The 12,921-nt window shown below is 38.9% G+C and overlaps 2 protein-coding genes across 2 annotated transcripts; both read left to right on the top strand.

The window, feature by feature from the left end:
• The first annotated feature begins 758 nt into the window (after positions 1–758).
• LOC142239805 (uncharacterized) lies at positions 759–1,487 on the top strand. Its single transcript, XM_075311570.1, has one exon. The coding sequence runs from the start codon at positions 759–761 to the stop codon at positions 1,485–1,487; it is 729 nt and encodes a 242-aa protein (XP_075167685.1).
• Positions 1,488–1,829: 342 nt separating this feature from the next.
• LOC142239804 (uncharacterized) lies at positions 1,830–8,184 on the top strand. Its single transcript, XM_075311569.1, has 4 exons — positions 1,830–5,747; positions 6,056–6,191; positions 6,241–7,071; positions 8,117–8,184. The coding sequence occupies exons 1-4, from the start codon at positions 1,830–1,832 to the stop codon at positions 8,182–8,184; spliced, it is 4,953 nt and encodes a 1,650-aa protein (XP_075167684.1).
• The last annotated feature ends 4,737 nt before the right edge of the window (positions 8,185–12,921 follow it).

Genomic DNA, 12,921 nt, shown 5'->3' with positions numbered 1-12,921 from the left:
ACTGATGATGATGATTTATTTCATTTTTTGTACTATCTGACCATCCCTTTCCAACTTACCGGAGTACAAGGTTGCAAGAATAAGTAAACACGAGAATAAGTAAAAACGAATTTTATGAAAATAAGTAGCAAGAAATAAATTTTACGATCACAACAAATTACAATAACTTATGAAACAGGAATGAAATTTATTATCAAAACAAATTAAATAAATAGTAAATGTATGAAGAAGGAGTGAAATCTAAGATACAAAAAGGAGAAGTTATCGATCAAAATAAACGGATCAAAATAATATTAAAGTGTGAAATTGTCGAGCACAATAAATAAAAGAATTATTATTCCAACACTTCCAATATCAGTGAGTTCAATTACCTTTTTCTATTGCCTTTATATTGTACTGGAACATGTTTATGTATTTTAATTTATACATATGTAAATCTATCTGATTTCCATGGGAAAATGCAAAACAAATTAATGATCCAAAAGATAGTTCTGCATATATTCCATGAAAGATAAAGGGGTTGATTGCGCCAAGTCTGGGCCTGTATTCCATCAAATTTTGAAAATTTATTATATATTTTTATATTTTATTATATTCAGTAACCTTTTGTAGTTCAAAAATAATATTAAGGTAGTCGACCTATAACAGATACAGATTCCATGAAAATAAATAAGTTTGTTATGAAGAAGGAGGAAATTTAAATAACTAAAATACACTTAGATTTTGCATTTGGTTTCATTTTACTTTATTGAGTGACTATGTCCCTTGACAAATTCATTCGGTTAGCGGATTGTCTCACAGAATTCGAGGCAGCTTTGCTTGCAAACGAGTTGCCTGTTAATTCTAAATGTTTATTGGAAACACACATTGGTGAGGTGAAATCGAACTGGATACGATTGAAGGAGGCATATGATAAATGCTTGGCAGATCTCTCAGTGGAAGAGGAAGAGGAGGAACAAGATGGAGACGAGAAGGATAAGGAGGAGAGGGCAAGTCCATTGGAGACTATAAAGGAAAAATATAAGACTACATATTCTACCTATTGCCGCTGTATTGCCAGGCTTACAGAGATTCTTAACCAACTCACACCACTTCCTCTTACCACAAATTCGTCTTCCAAGGATCATACTTTAAATTTACCCCCAATAGAATTGAGTGTTTTTCAGGGCGATTATAAATCTTGGCCCACATTTAGGGACTTATTTACAGCACTATGTATCCATAACACCAAACTAAGTCCAATCGAAAAACTTTTTTATTTGTCCCAGAAGACCAAGGGTGAGGCTCACGATATCGTATCCAAGAGTCCCTTGACCAATGACGGATTCAAATCCGCTTGGTCTAATTTATGTGCCCGGTTTGAGAACAAACGAGTTCTTATTAACGGCCAGCTTAAAACTTTATTTAATCTCCCATGTATTCACACTGAGTCTTCTGGTGCTCTAAAGAAATTACAGAGAGACATTAACTCCTGCATTGATACGTAGGTCGATATTAAAAGTTGGAATCCCATATTCATCTTCCTTTGTTCGAATTGTCTTCCTGACGTAACTCTTACTTTATGGGAACAGACAATTAGTGATAAGACGAATATCCCCGAGTGGTCCGAATTAGATAATTTTCTCACTAGCAGATATCGGACACTTGAGTCCGTTACAGAACTGAAAGGCTCAAGCGAGGGGAAAACTGGGAAACACAAAACCAGTTCCAATTCCAAACCTTCTTCAAACAAAGTTAATTTTTTTCAGACAAAGGTCGTCAATAAGATTGAATGTCAGTTGTGTCCTAAAGAGTTTCATTTAATTAGGAAATGTCCACGGTTCATAAAAATGGACCCCACTCAACGCTTGACTGAGATAAAGCGAAACAATTTATGTATAAATTGTTTTGCGGGTTCCCACTCATTAAAAAATTGTAAGAGCATGAAAACTTGCGCCAAATGCAATAGGCGACACCATACGTTATTACATAGGGAATCTGAGACCCAAAGACAACCGACTGATGACTCCTTTCCGAAACATGGCAATTCTTCTACTTTGGCTCAACCATCAACATCACACTTCATATCATCTAATTCTCCCAATGGAGTTATACAGTCTTGTTTTGCCTCTAGCTCTAGTGGAATTTTATTAGGAACAGCAGTTGTGAATATTCTACATCAGGGGGAGATTTATCGAGCGCGGGCATTGCTCGATACGGGTTCCGAAGGGTCTTTTATTTCAGAAAAGCTTTCCAATTTGCTTAAGCTTCCGGTGCGTCGTACATCTGCAATGATTTCAGGTCTGAATAATTCCATTTCGGCATCAGTCCAAAAGGAAAGTTGTTTTGTTTTGGTGTCCGATACTGTGGCTGATTTTGAGATCGCGGTTTCTGCCTTAGTGGTACCGCATTTATCTAATAATCTACCCTCAAGAACCATTAGCACTGAGGCTTTTTCCAATTTGCCCCAATTACAACTGGCTGATCCTCGTTTCTATGAAAGCGCGAAGATTGATATTCTTTTGGGTGCAGATGTCCTTCCATCCGTCATGTTGTCCAGGAATCAACATAGGATTTGCGGTTCTTTAATGGCACAGGAAACGGTTTTCGGGTGGATTCTTACCGGCCCCGTTGCCGGTAGGGAATCATCGTGTTTTACTACATGCGTTTCTTACTTTTGTGAGGTATCCTTGGATCGGCAAATTTCTCGATTCTGGGAGGTGGAAAACGTTCCACAGAAACGTTTTCCATCTCAAAATGACAAGTATTGTGATGAATTATATAGTAAGACCACCAGAAGAACCCCTGACGGTAGATACGTGGTTTTACTCCCATTCAAGGAGTCTTATCCGGAGGAGATGATCCTTGGATCTTCAAGGAAAAGCGCGTTGGCACAATTCTTTAGAAATGAAGCGCGTCTTCTTCGAAATCCAGATCTTAAACACGAATATGATGAGAGTTTAGAGGAATATATTACTCTGAAACATATGTCACCTATATATTGTCCGGATCCATTAAACGCCCAGTCCAATTACTATCTTCCCCATCATGCGGTAGTGAAACCGGAAAGGACAACGACTAAAGTACGTGTAGTTTTCAACGCGTCGTGTCCTACATCGAATGGCCTAAGTTTGAACGATGTCCTTCATACGGGTCCTGTACTGCAAAACGACTTAACGCTTTTGATTTTGCGATGGCGTTTCTATCAGTTTGTTCTGAATGGGGATATACAAAAGATGTACCGGCAAATACTGGTACATCAATCCCATACTCCTTTTCAAAGAATATTATTTCGGAAAACTCCAAATGAACAAATCCAGGATTTCGAACTAAAAACGGCAACGTTTGGCTTAAATTGTGCTCCATATTTAGCCAATCGTACTATGATTCAGTTAGCAAACGATGTCCAGGATAAATATCCTTTGGCCAGCCAAATTTTGAGATCATACATGTATGTTGATGACGCCTTGTTCGGTGATCATTCCATACAAAAGGTCATAGATGCCAGGAATCAACTCATTGATGCCCTAGCGTGGGCAGGGTTTTCCATACGTAAATGGATATCCAATAGGAAATCCATTCTGGAAGGGCTTCCAGCAGATAGTCTTCTATATGCCGATTTTTTAGAATTCGAGGACCGCAGCTCAGCAAAGACTTTGGGGATCCGATGGAACGCTTTGTCCGATGCATTTTATTTCACTCCCATAACATTTTCCGAGGATCCAAGCTACACCAACAGAGAAGTCCTGTCTCAGATCTCGAAGCTTTTTGATCCAGCTGGATGGCTATCTCCTATAGTTATAGTGGCGAAGATTTTGATGCAGAGGATTTGGATGGAACGCACCGATTGGGATTCAGTGATTTCCCCCGACTCCCTTGTTATATGGAAAACGTTCCAGAACAATTACCCGTTTATAGAAAAGATTCGTATTCCAAGATGGATTAATTTTTCTCCTGAAGGTGAGGTCGAATTCCACGGTTTCTCGGATGCTTCGGAAAAAGCATACTCTGCTGCTATTTATATACGAGTGACTTATCCAAATGCCATAGATACACGCTTAGTAACGTCCAAAACCAAAGTAGCCCCATTAAAGACATTGTCGATTCCACGGCTAGAGTTGTGTGGAGCCACACTTCTAGCAGAAATGTTCGACCATTTAATTCCAAATTTTGATGTTCAGAATTATACGATTTTTTGTTGGACTGACTCTAGCATTGTTTTGTCGTGGCTCTCAAAGCCACCTTGCTGTTGGACAACATTTGTTGCAAATAGGGTTTCGAAGATAACACAAGTGGTGGAATCTTCAAGGTGGTTTCACGTTGATTCTCGGCATAATCCTGCCGATATAGCTAGCAGAGGTTACAGCCTCCAAGAACTTTTGAAATGCAAGCTTTGGTGGGAAGGACCCAATTGGCTCTCCAAGCCTTCAAAAGACTGGCCCAAATTCTCAAAGGAAACCATCGATGAGACACAATTGGAAAAGAAATCCCTAAGAGTTCATTTCTTATACTTTCAAGATTTTCATGATATACTAGATCGTTTTTCCTCGTTTTCTAGACCTTTGCGTGTAGTTTCCTATATCTATCGGTTTTATTTCGCTACTCATCCGAAATTACGATCCAATTATAAACGAGATTCATTATCCATTTCCACCGCTGAAATCCTTTTCGTCCGTAAGCAACTCATTTCTACAACTCAAAAAGCCTACTATCCAAATGAATATATGTCACTGCATAGCAAAAAATCCATACCATCTTCTAGTCCATTGTTGTGTTTAAATCCTTTTATGGATCCAGAAGGCATAATGCGTGTTTGCGGAAGACTGGAGTCATCTCCAGGCCTATCATATCAGGAACGACATCCAATTATTATTCCATATAACTGCCAATACTCCAGATTGGTAGTAGAGTTTACACATCAAATCTGTTTACATGGAGGCAATCAACTGGTATTGAGACTCGTGCGAATGCAGTATTGGATTCCAAAAGTGCAGAATTTGATTAAATCTATTATCCACAAATGCAAGCCATGTATTCTCTATAAAAGAAAATGTCAAAAACAGTTGATGGCAGCCTTACCCCCAGAAAGATGCGAATTATCACGTCCATTTGCTCATACAGGACTAGATTTTGCCGGTCCGTTTGAGATCAAAAGCTACGCCGGCCGTTGCTGTCGTATTTCCAAAGGCTACGTGTGTTTATTTGTTTGTTTTGCTACTAAAGCAATACACCTCGAAGCAACATCCGACTTATCCACATCAACATTTCTCGCAGCATTTAACCGTTTCGTTTCCCGACGGGGGTGTCCACTTCATTTGCATTCTGACAATGGTACAACCTTCGTTGGCGCTTCCAAAATTCTAGCTAAAGAATTTATCCAAACTTCGAGACAAGCAGTGACATCCCATTATGCCCATCAGAATATCACCTGGCACTTTATTCCTCCTGGAGCCCCTCATATGGGAGGTCTCTGGGAGGCTGGAGTAAAAAGTTTCAAGCTACATTTCAAAAAGACAGCTGGTATCCATAAATATACATTCGAGGAATTCCAAACGTTACTCTCGAAAATAGAAGCTTGTCTGAATTCTAGGCCAATATCGCCTAATTCTCAAAATCCGTCCGATTTGGCGGCTTTAACACCTGGTCACTTTCTGATTGGATGTCCAATTCTAGTTCCATTGGAACCTGAGATCAGCCAATCTTCAATATCCATACAAAATAGATGGCAGAAACTCAGAGCACTTTATCAACAAGGAGCTCCAAAAACGGTATAAGTGGAAAAAACCGGACACAAATCTTCAAAAGGATTTGCTAGTCGTCATTAGCGAAGAGAACCTGCCTCCAAATAGTTGGCGACTTGGTAGAATTTCGCGGATCCATCATGGGAACGATCAGAGAGTTCGAGTAGCTGATATAAAAACCGAATGCGGCATAGTAACAAGGCCAATAACGAAGCTAGTCGTTTTGGCCAATGAAAATGCATAAAATTTGATCCCAAAAATTTATTTAATTCACAATAGTTCCCTAGTTATTTTTACTTTTCAAAGACACAATCTAATTTCCTTTATTTTTACAGAAATATGAGCCCGGCTTCTTATTCAAAACTCACCCTGGACAAAAAATCATTTGTCTGCAGGGTTTGTCGTCAACATCACGGGTTGAAGTCATGCTGGAAGTTCAGAAGAATGAATTCTGTGGAAAGAATGGAAGTTGTGACAAAATATGGATATTGTGTTAACTGTTTGGCACACTCCCATTCAGATGGCTCATGTTTCAGCAAAACCGGCTGTGGTTACTGTCATAAGCGTCATCATTCGTTACTTCATGTCCATACCCGATTGCAACAGTCGACGTCAAACACATCCAATCGATCAAAAGAACGAGCTTCAACTGTGGAAACCCCGTCCACATCATCGTCTTCGGCTAGTGCGTGTAATGCCCGAAAACAGCCTGCCAACACTTCAGTACCAACATTCACATCTCTAACAGCAATCTTGAAACAAAATGCCGCTACACTTCTGCCCACAGCTCTCGTAAAAATTGGTGCAAAAGATGGCAAGCACACTGCTAGATGTCTATTTGATTCTGCTTCGAAAATGAGCTGTATTTCAAAACGTTTTGTGGAAAAGTTTAGCTTGCTGACACTTGAGCTGGATAATGAAATCATCTGTCCAGTCACACTTTGGTCTTGTGTAGACTCAAATTTCATGCTTGAGACTACTCTTCGAGTGAACAATCGAATCACTACAATAACACCAAAAAAAACACTTTTTGATTCCGTCCGAACACATTTCAATAACCTCATGCTTGCTGACAAATACTTCTATAAGGCGTCAACAATCGACATTGTACTGGGAGTCGACGTTCTTTCCCGAGTGGTTAGAGATGGAATTTTTGTTCGTGCTGGTCTGCACAAAATACAACATTTGGCATTATTTTATACGGGAACTTTTCCACCTAAGGACCCATTCTTATATTTATATGCTCAACACAGTAGCAAACTCTTTTTCTTGAATTCTCACACAATTGTTAAATTATCTAAACAAAAAAAATATGCAACTAGTTCCTTTTCTCTTTATGTGCATATAAAGGGTGATTTGTTAAGAGCTTGATAACTTTAAAAAAAAAAAAAACGCATAAAATTTGCAAAATCTCATCGGTTCTTTATTTGAAACGTTAGATTGGTCCATGACATTTACTTTTTGAAGATAATTTCATTTAAATGTTGACCGCGGCTGCGTCTTAGGTGGTCCATTCGGAAAGTCCAATTTTGGGCAACTTTTTCGAGCATTTCGGCCGGAATAGCCCGAATTTCTTCGGAAATGTTGTCTTCCAAAGCTGGAATAGTTGCTGGCTTATTTCTGTAGACTTTAGACTTGACGTAGCCCCACAAAAAATAGTCTAAAGGCGTCAAATCGCATGATCTTGGTGGCCAACTTACCGGTCCATTTCTTGAGATGAATTGTTCTCCGAAGTTTTCCCTCAAAATGGCCATAGAATCGCGAGCTGTGTGGCATGTAGCGCCATCTTGTTGAAACCACATGTCAACCAAGTTCAGTTCTTCCATTTTTGGCAACAAAAAGTTTGTTAGCATCGAACGATAGCGATCGCCATTCACCGTAACGTTGCGTCCAACAGCATCTTTGAAAAAATACGGTCCAATGATTCCACCAGCGTACAAACCACACCAAACAGTGCATTTTTCGGGATGCATGGGCAGTTCTTGAACGGCTTCTGGTTGCTCTTCACTCCAAATGCGGCAATTTTGCTTATTTACGTAGCCATTCAACCAGAAATGAGCCTCATCGCTGAACAAAATTTGTCGATAAAAAAGCGGATTTTCTGCCAACTTTTCTAGGGCCCATTCACTGAAAATTCGACGTTGTGGCTCGTTAGTAAGTCTATTCATGATGAAATGTCAAAGCATACTGAGCATCTTTCTCTTTGACACCATGTCTGAAATCCCACGTGATCTGTCAAATACTAATGCATGAAAATCCTAACCTCAAAAGAATCACCCTTTAGTTCGAATTTGAAACTGAATCTAAACCTATTTAGTTTAGTATAAATAATGAAATGATGAAATGAAATACTTATTTTTAGTTATGCATAAACCTTATATTACTATTTTTTACAGTCATACTGCAAGGTGGGCAGAATGTTTACGTTGAAACGAAAACCCTATTTTATGAATTCCCAACGTAGTTAATAAATCTCTAACTTTCATTCAGTCTACGGTGTAATATCGACAACTAAGTAATCAGATACTTAATAAAATAAATTTTTATCCACCTTAGCACTAGGCCATTTTGAAGAACTTTACTTCCTTCAGTTCTTTTACTTACGTAGCGATTACTGCAAGCTTCCATACCTATTGGTAAGAATTATTTCACAGAAATAAAATCCATCAATACAGTCCACTAATTAATTCCGGTGTTTTATTTTTCTGTGTCTTCTTCTAATTCCATATTTGATCAACTATTCTGTGAGCGACAATTCCATTGAATTTATAGAAAATCATACGGTGGTTTACTTTCGGCTCATGAGAGATCAATGTTTTCTCTATCCATTTTGTGCAGGTATCAGTGACTCCAGCTTATCCCCGCTGACTCCACCAGTAACCTGTTTCATCCAAACAGATATCTTGTATGCCTTATTCAGCAATTATTTTATTTCTTATTTTTTTTGCGCCTCTTTGGGGCGTTATATGATTTATTTTCTGTTTTGTGCCACTCTTTGGGCATTATGTTCGTTTTCTTGTATGCCATTTTAGGCAGTTATTTGGTTTTGTATGCCTCTTTTGGGCGTTATATGTTTTACCTCATTGGGTATTTTGATCAGTAAATATTATTTTAGCGACTATTCTTGGAATGCAGGCGTGAACTCAGATGACATAGGAAGGCTCATGTTAGTCCATTTAGCCGTATACATTAGCCAGCATAGGCCTACTCATGGCATGTGTACCTTCACCGTCAATTAAAGCCAATAGATTCCCGGTGGAGTTGAACCACGACGAGTGCCGCCCCTCGGACCGCCGAGTGAACTGGAATTGAACCAATGCGACGGGTCGACTACAAATATTGAACAATTTGAACCCAGACCGCTTGGGCTAGATATCTATGCATGAGACATCTAACCTCTTGACCACATAATCGCTAAAATTTCCATTATAAAATTGTGATTGTATTTTCATATCGTTTTGTAATTTAGTTTGCATTGTTTGCCTTTTAATTATGTTAGGCAATTTTATAATTTGTAAAGAGTAAATTTAAGTTTTTTTGCCTCTATATTTAGGCTTTTATATGCCCTTTGGGTCATTGTAATTAATATTGTTTTTTGAGTCATGGTGACGTATTTTGCAATGATATAATTTTAGTTGCCTTTTTACTTAGGCTTGTTTTTTCATTTGATTCTTTGCATAATTTTTGTTTTGCCATGAAGGCTTTCCGATTTTTATTTTCAATTAATTATGTTTTTTATATCTGATTTGTGGAATTTTTTTCCACTTTCTGTGATAATAGTTGTGTTTCTGTTCTCAGTTTTCGCGAGCGTTACGATGGGCTCGCCTGTGTTCCTTTTCAATGATATCGAACACCCTATCTGCTAAAGTCACATCCTCTACATTCGTATCTTGAAAAAATTATTTAAATAGACATTATTCACAATAGAAATAACATTTTCTGGGATTTTAATGCCATTTATAACATTTGGATTCAAAATTCTTCTGAGAACACTTGCGAGATTTTCACAATTTATAACAGGTATGGTTATAAAAAATCGTTTGTATCCACTGTGGGGTTCCTCTTTGCATTCAAAATTAGTTCAATGTCGTATTATTATCTGATTTCTAAAGACGTTTATCGGACACTCGACGTGTGGTATTAAATCGGAACTATCCTGTTCCGCTGAGTGAATTGTGACTTCGGATGCTGTGTCCGTTTCAGATGTATTGTTTGGGTCATTTATCGAGGATGCTGGTTGGGCAACTATGGAGTCTGTGAGTGCGTTCACTTCCGTTCTAAGACGGGAGAGTGCATCGGCGACCACATTCGTTTTTCCTGGCTTGTAAATCAATTCAACGTTGTACTCTTCTATACGCGCTTTCCATCGTTTAAGTTTTGCGTTATAATTTCGATTACTCAATGAAAAAGTTAAGGGTTGATGGTCAGTATATATCCTTATCTTTTTCGTGCCATAAAGGTACGATCGTAAATTATCCAGCGCCTAAACGATGGCCAAGAGCTATTTCTCATTGGTGGCGTAATTTTCCTCTGACTTGTTAAGAGAACGTGAAATGTATGCAATAGGTCTATCATCGCCAATAGAGCCCTGCGAAAGTACCGCTCCAATTGCATATTCTGATACATCCGTTGTCAGGTTGAAAGGCTTCCCAAAATCAGGGAACGCCAAAACGTCAGCAGAACTTAATAGCCGTTTCAATTCATTAAATGCTTGTAAAGCCTCTTCATCTAATTCTACTTTCACTTTTTTCGAGGCATTAGCTCGTATCTGTGCATTATCCCCCTAGTCAAATTTGTCAGTGGTTTCGCCACCTTGGCATAATCTTTTATAAATTTTCTGTAATACGATGTCATGCCAAGGAAGCTTTTTAATTCCTTAAGGTTTTGTGGTGGCAAAATCATCTTTATCGCCTCTATCTTTTTCGGATCGGCCCGTACACCCTCGGGAGTTATTACATAACCGAGGAATTCAACTTCCCTTTCCAGGAAGCATGTCTTTTCAAGATTCACTTTAAGATTGGCGTCCATTAGACGCGAGAACACTTTTTCCACATTTTCTAGATGTTCTTCTATAGTTTTACCAAATACAATTATATCGTCTATATACACATAACAAATTTTACCAATGTACTGTTTCAAAACGTCCTCTATCATACTTTGAAAGATCGCCTGCTCATTTTTAGACCAAATGGAAGTCGCAGAAATTCATATTTTCCGTTCATAGTCGAAAATGCTGTCTTCGAGATATCAGGATCTTTCATTGGTATTTGGTGAAAACCTAATGTAAGATCTATTGTTGTAAAATAATTAGCCTGGCCGAGGCTACAGAGAGTCGCATTAATGTCGGGGATAGGGTATGTGTCAGCTATTGTCACAGAATTTAGTCTTTTATAGTCAATAACCATACGGTATTGTCTTTCCCCATTCGGTTTCGATTTCTTTGGGACAATCCAAATTGGGGAGTTGTATGGGCTTTTCGATGGACGTATTGTTCCACCCTCAAGCAATTCGTTCACCTGTTTCTCTACCTCATTTCTCATACATGTTGGGTACGGGTGACACTTACTATAGACAGGTTCAGAGATTGATGTCTTTATCTTTGCCCGTATATTCGTATCCACCAGCTCATTACCACTAAGTGGCTCGAAAAGTTTGGAGTATTTTACCAACAGAGAATTAATCTTGTCGTGAGCTCGATGAGGTAAATTCTCACCTATAGTCAAAAATACATCTGACGAGGCACGCGCTTTGAGAGGGATTTTGTATTCTCCTATTATAAGGAGATCATTTTTCCTGTCAATAATTGCTCCTACTTCCCTCAAGGTATCATCCCCAATAATACCAGAAAAATTGCCTAAATTAGGTAATACGAAAAAGTCAATCATTGTTACATTTCCGATGCTATTAAATATTTTTAATTGAGATTTGTTCTTAACAGTCACGATACCCCCGACAGATGCCACTTCAAATACTTTTGTTACAGGAATACTTTTTTCGACTATCTCTTCTTTGATGTAATTCTTATTTGCGCCAGTGTCAATTAAGAAGTCAAGTACCCGACCATCCGATAAGACATACTCTATGTATGGTACGCTAGATGGCCGGACTCTAAAAAACCCTCAGGTTTCTCGTCTCTTGGTGATTGTTGGTCAGTATCTTCACGTATGTCCTGTCTCTCTTCCCCTTCTGCAACAGTATGATAAAGCCTTTGTTGTTTGCGAGGATAATTTCCTGACGTAGACCCCGTTTAAAAGGATTGGGTCTATTCATATAATTCACGTTCCTTGTCTGCACAGAAGGGTCTACCTCCATTTTCTCTACAGGAGGATACGACGATAAATTATTATTGTTGTGATTTCCTCGCTGTGGTTGCCGATGATCTGCGAGATTCTGATGGCGATTGTGTTGAGAATGCCAATGCGGTTTCGGTGGCAATTGTGGAGGCTTGATAAGAGGTAGCACTGGGTAGAGAGTTAATTGGTATCGAAACTCGATTATTAACTGAAGGGTTGTGAATTGAAGAATTTCTAAAGTCAACATTCTGAATCCCTAAACACGCCGAATATGCCTCAGGCAAAGTCTTTGGGCGTTGTATGAGTAGCATTTGTGACATGTCTCCACTGAGACCTCGAATGAAAACATCTAACGCTCTATTGCGGTAAGTTTCTACAAGCACCCCGACAGTCTCTTCCGAGTAAGATTCGGTTTTTATCTTGTTTATGATTAACGAAAATTGGTGATTGACCTTAGCGTAGAATTCGTCGACTTTCATTCCTCTTTGACTTAGGCGGTGCAACTGATGCTCTAGAGTGCGGATGTCCCTTTTGTCCGCGTAGTGGAGGGACAAGCACTCTTTCATCCTGGACCAATTACTGTCAAAAATATTGTATGAAATGAGTGCAGAGTCAGCTGCACCCCTCACTTTTTGTCTAATGTGTTGAAGAATCGCTCCATAAATTGGTTTATCTTTTACCCCAGAAAAATCAGATAAAATGGTCTCAACAGAATGGACCCAGGACAAATATTGTACTGGATTCCCATCGAAGACCTGAAGTTCTTTAACGCAGTCAGGAAGACGACTGATTTCCCTAATGTCCTCGATGGTAGCGGGAGTCCGTACCACCTCTTCCTGAATTGTACTTAAGTGTTCGCTATTTGCTGCCGCAGCTGTTGCGGCATTCAAAGCATCCAAATGCGCTAC

The sequence above is a fragment of the Haematobia irritans genome, chromosome 5 (genome assembly GCF_050003625.1).
Source record: "Haematobia irritans isolate KBUSLIRL chromosome 5, ASM5000362v1, whole genome shotgun sequence".
NCBI classification, from domain to species: Eukaryota; Metazoa; Arthropoda; class Insecta; order Diptera; family Muscidae; genus Haematobia; species Haematobia irritans.
Note: the sequence above shows the minus strand (reverse complement) of the source record. Positions and strands in the feature narration are given on the sequence as shown.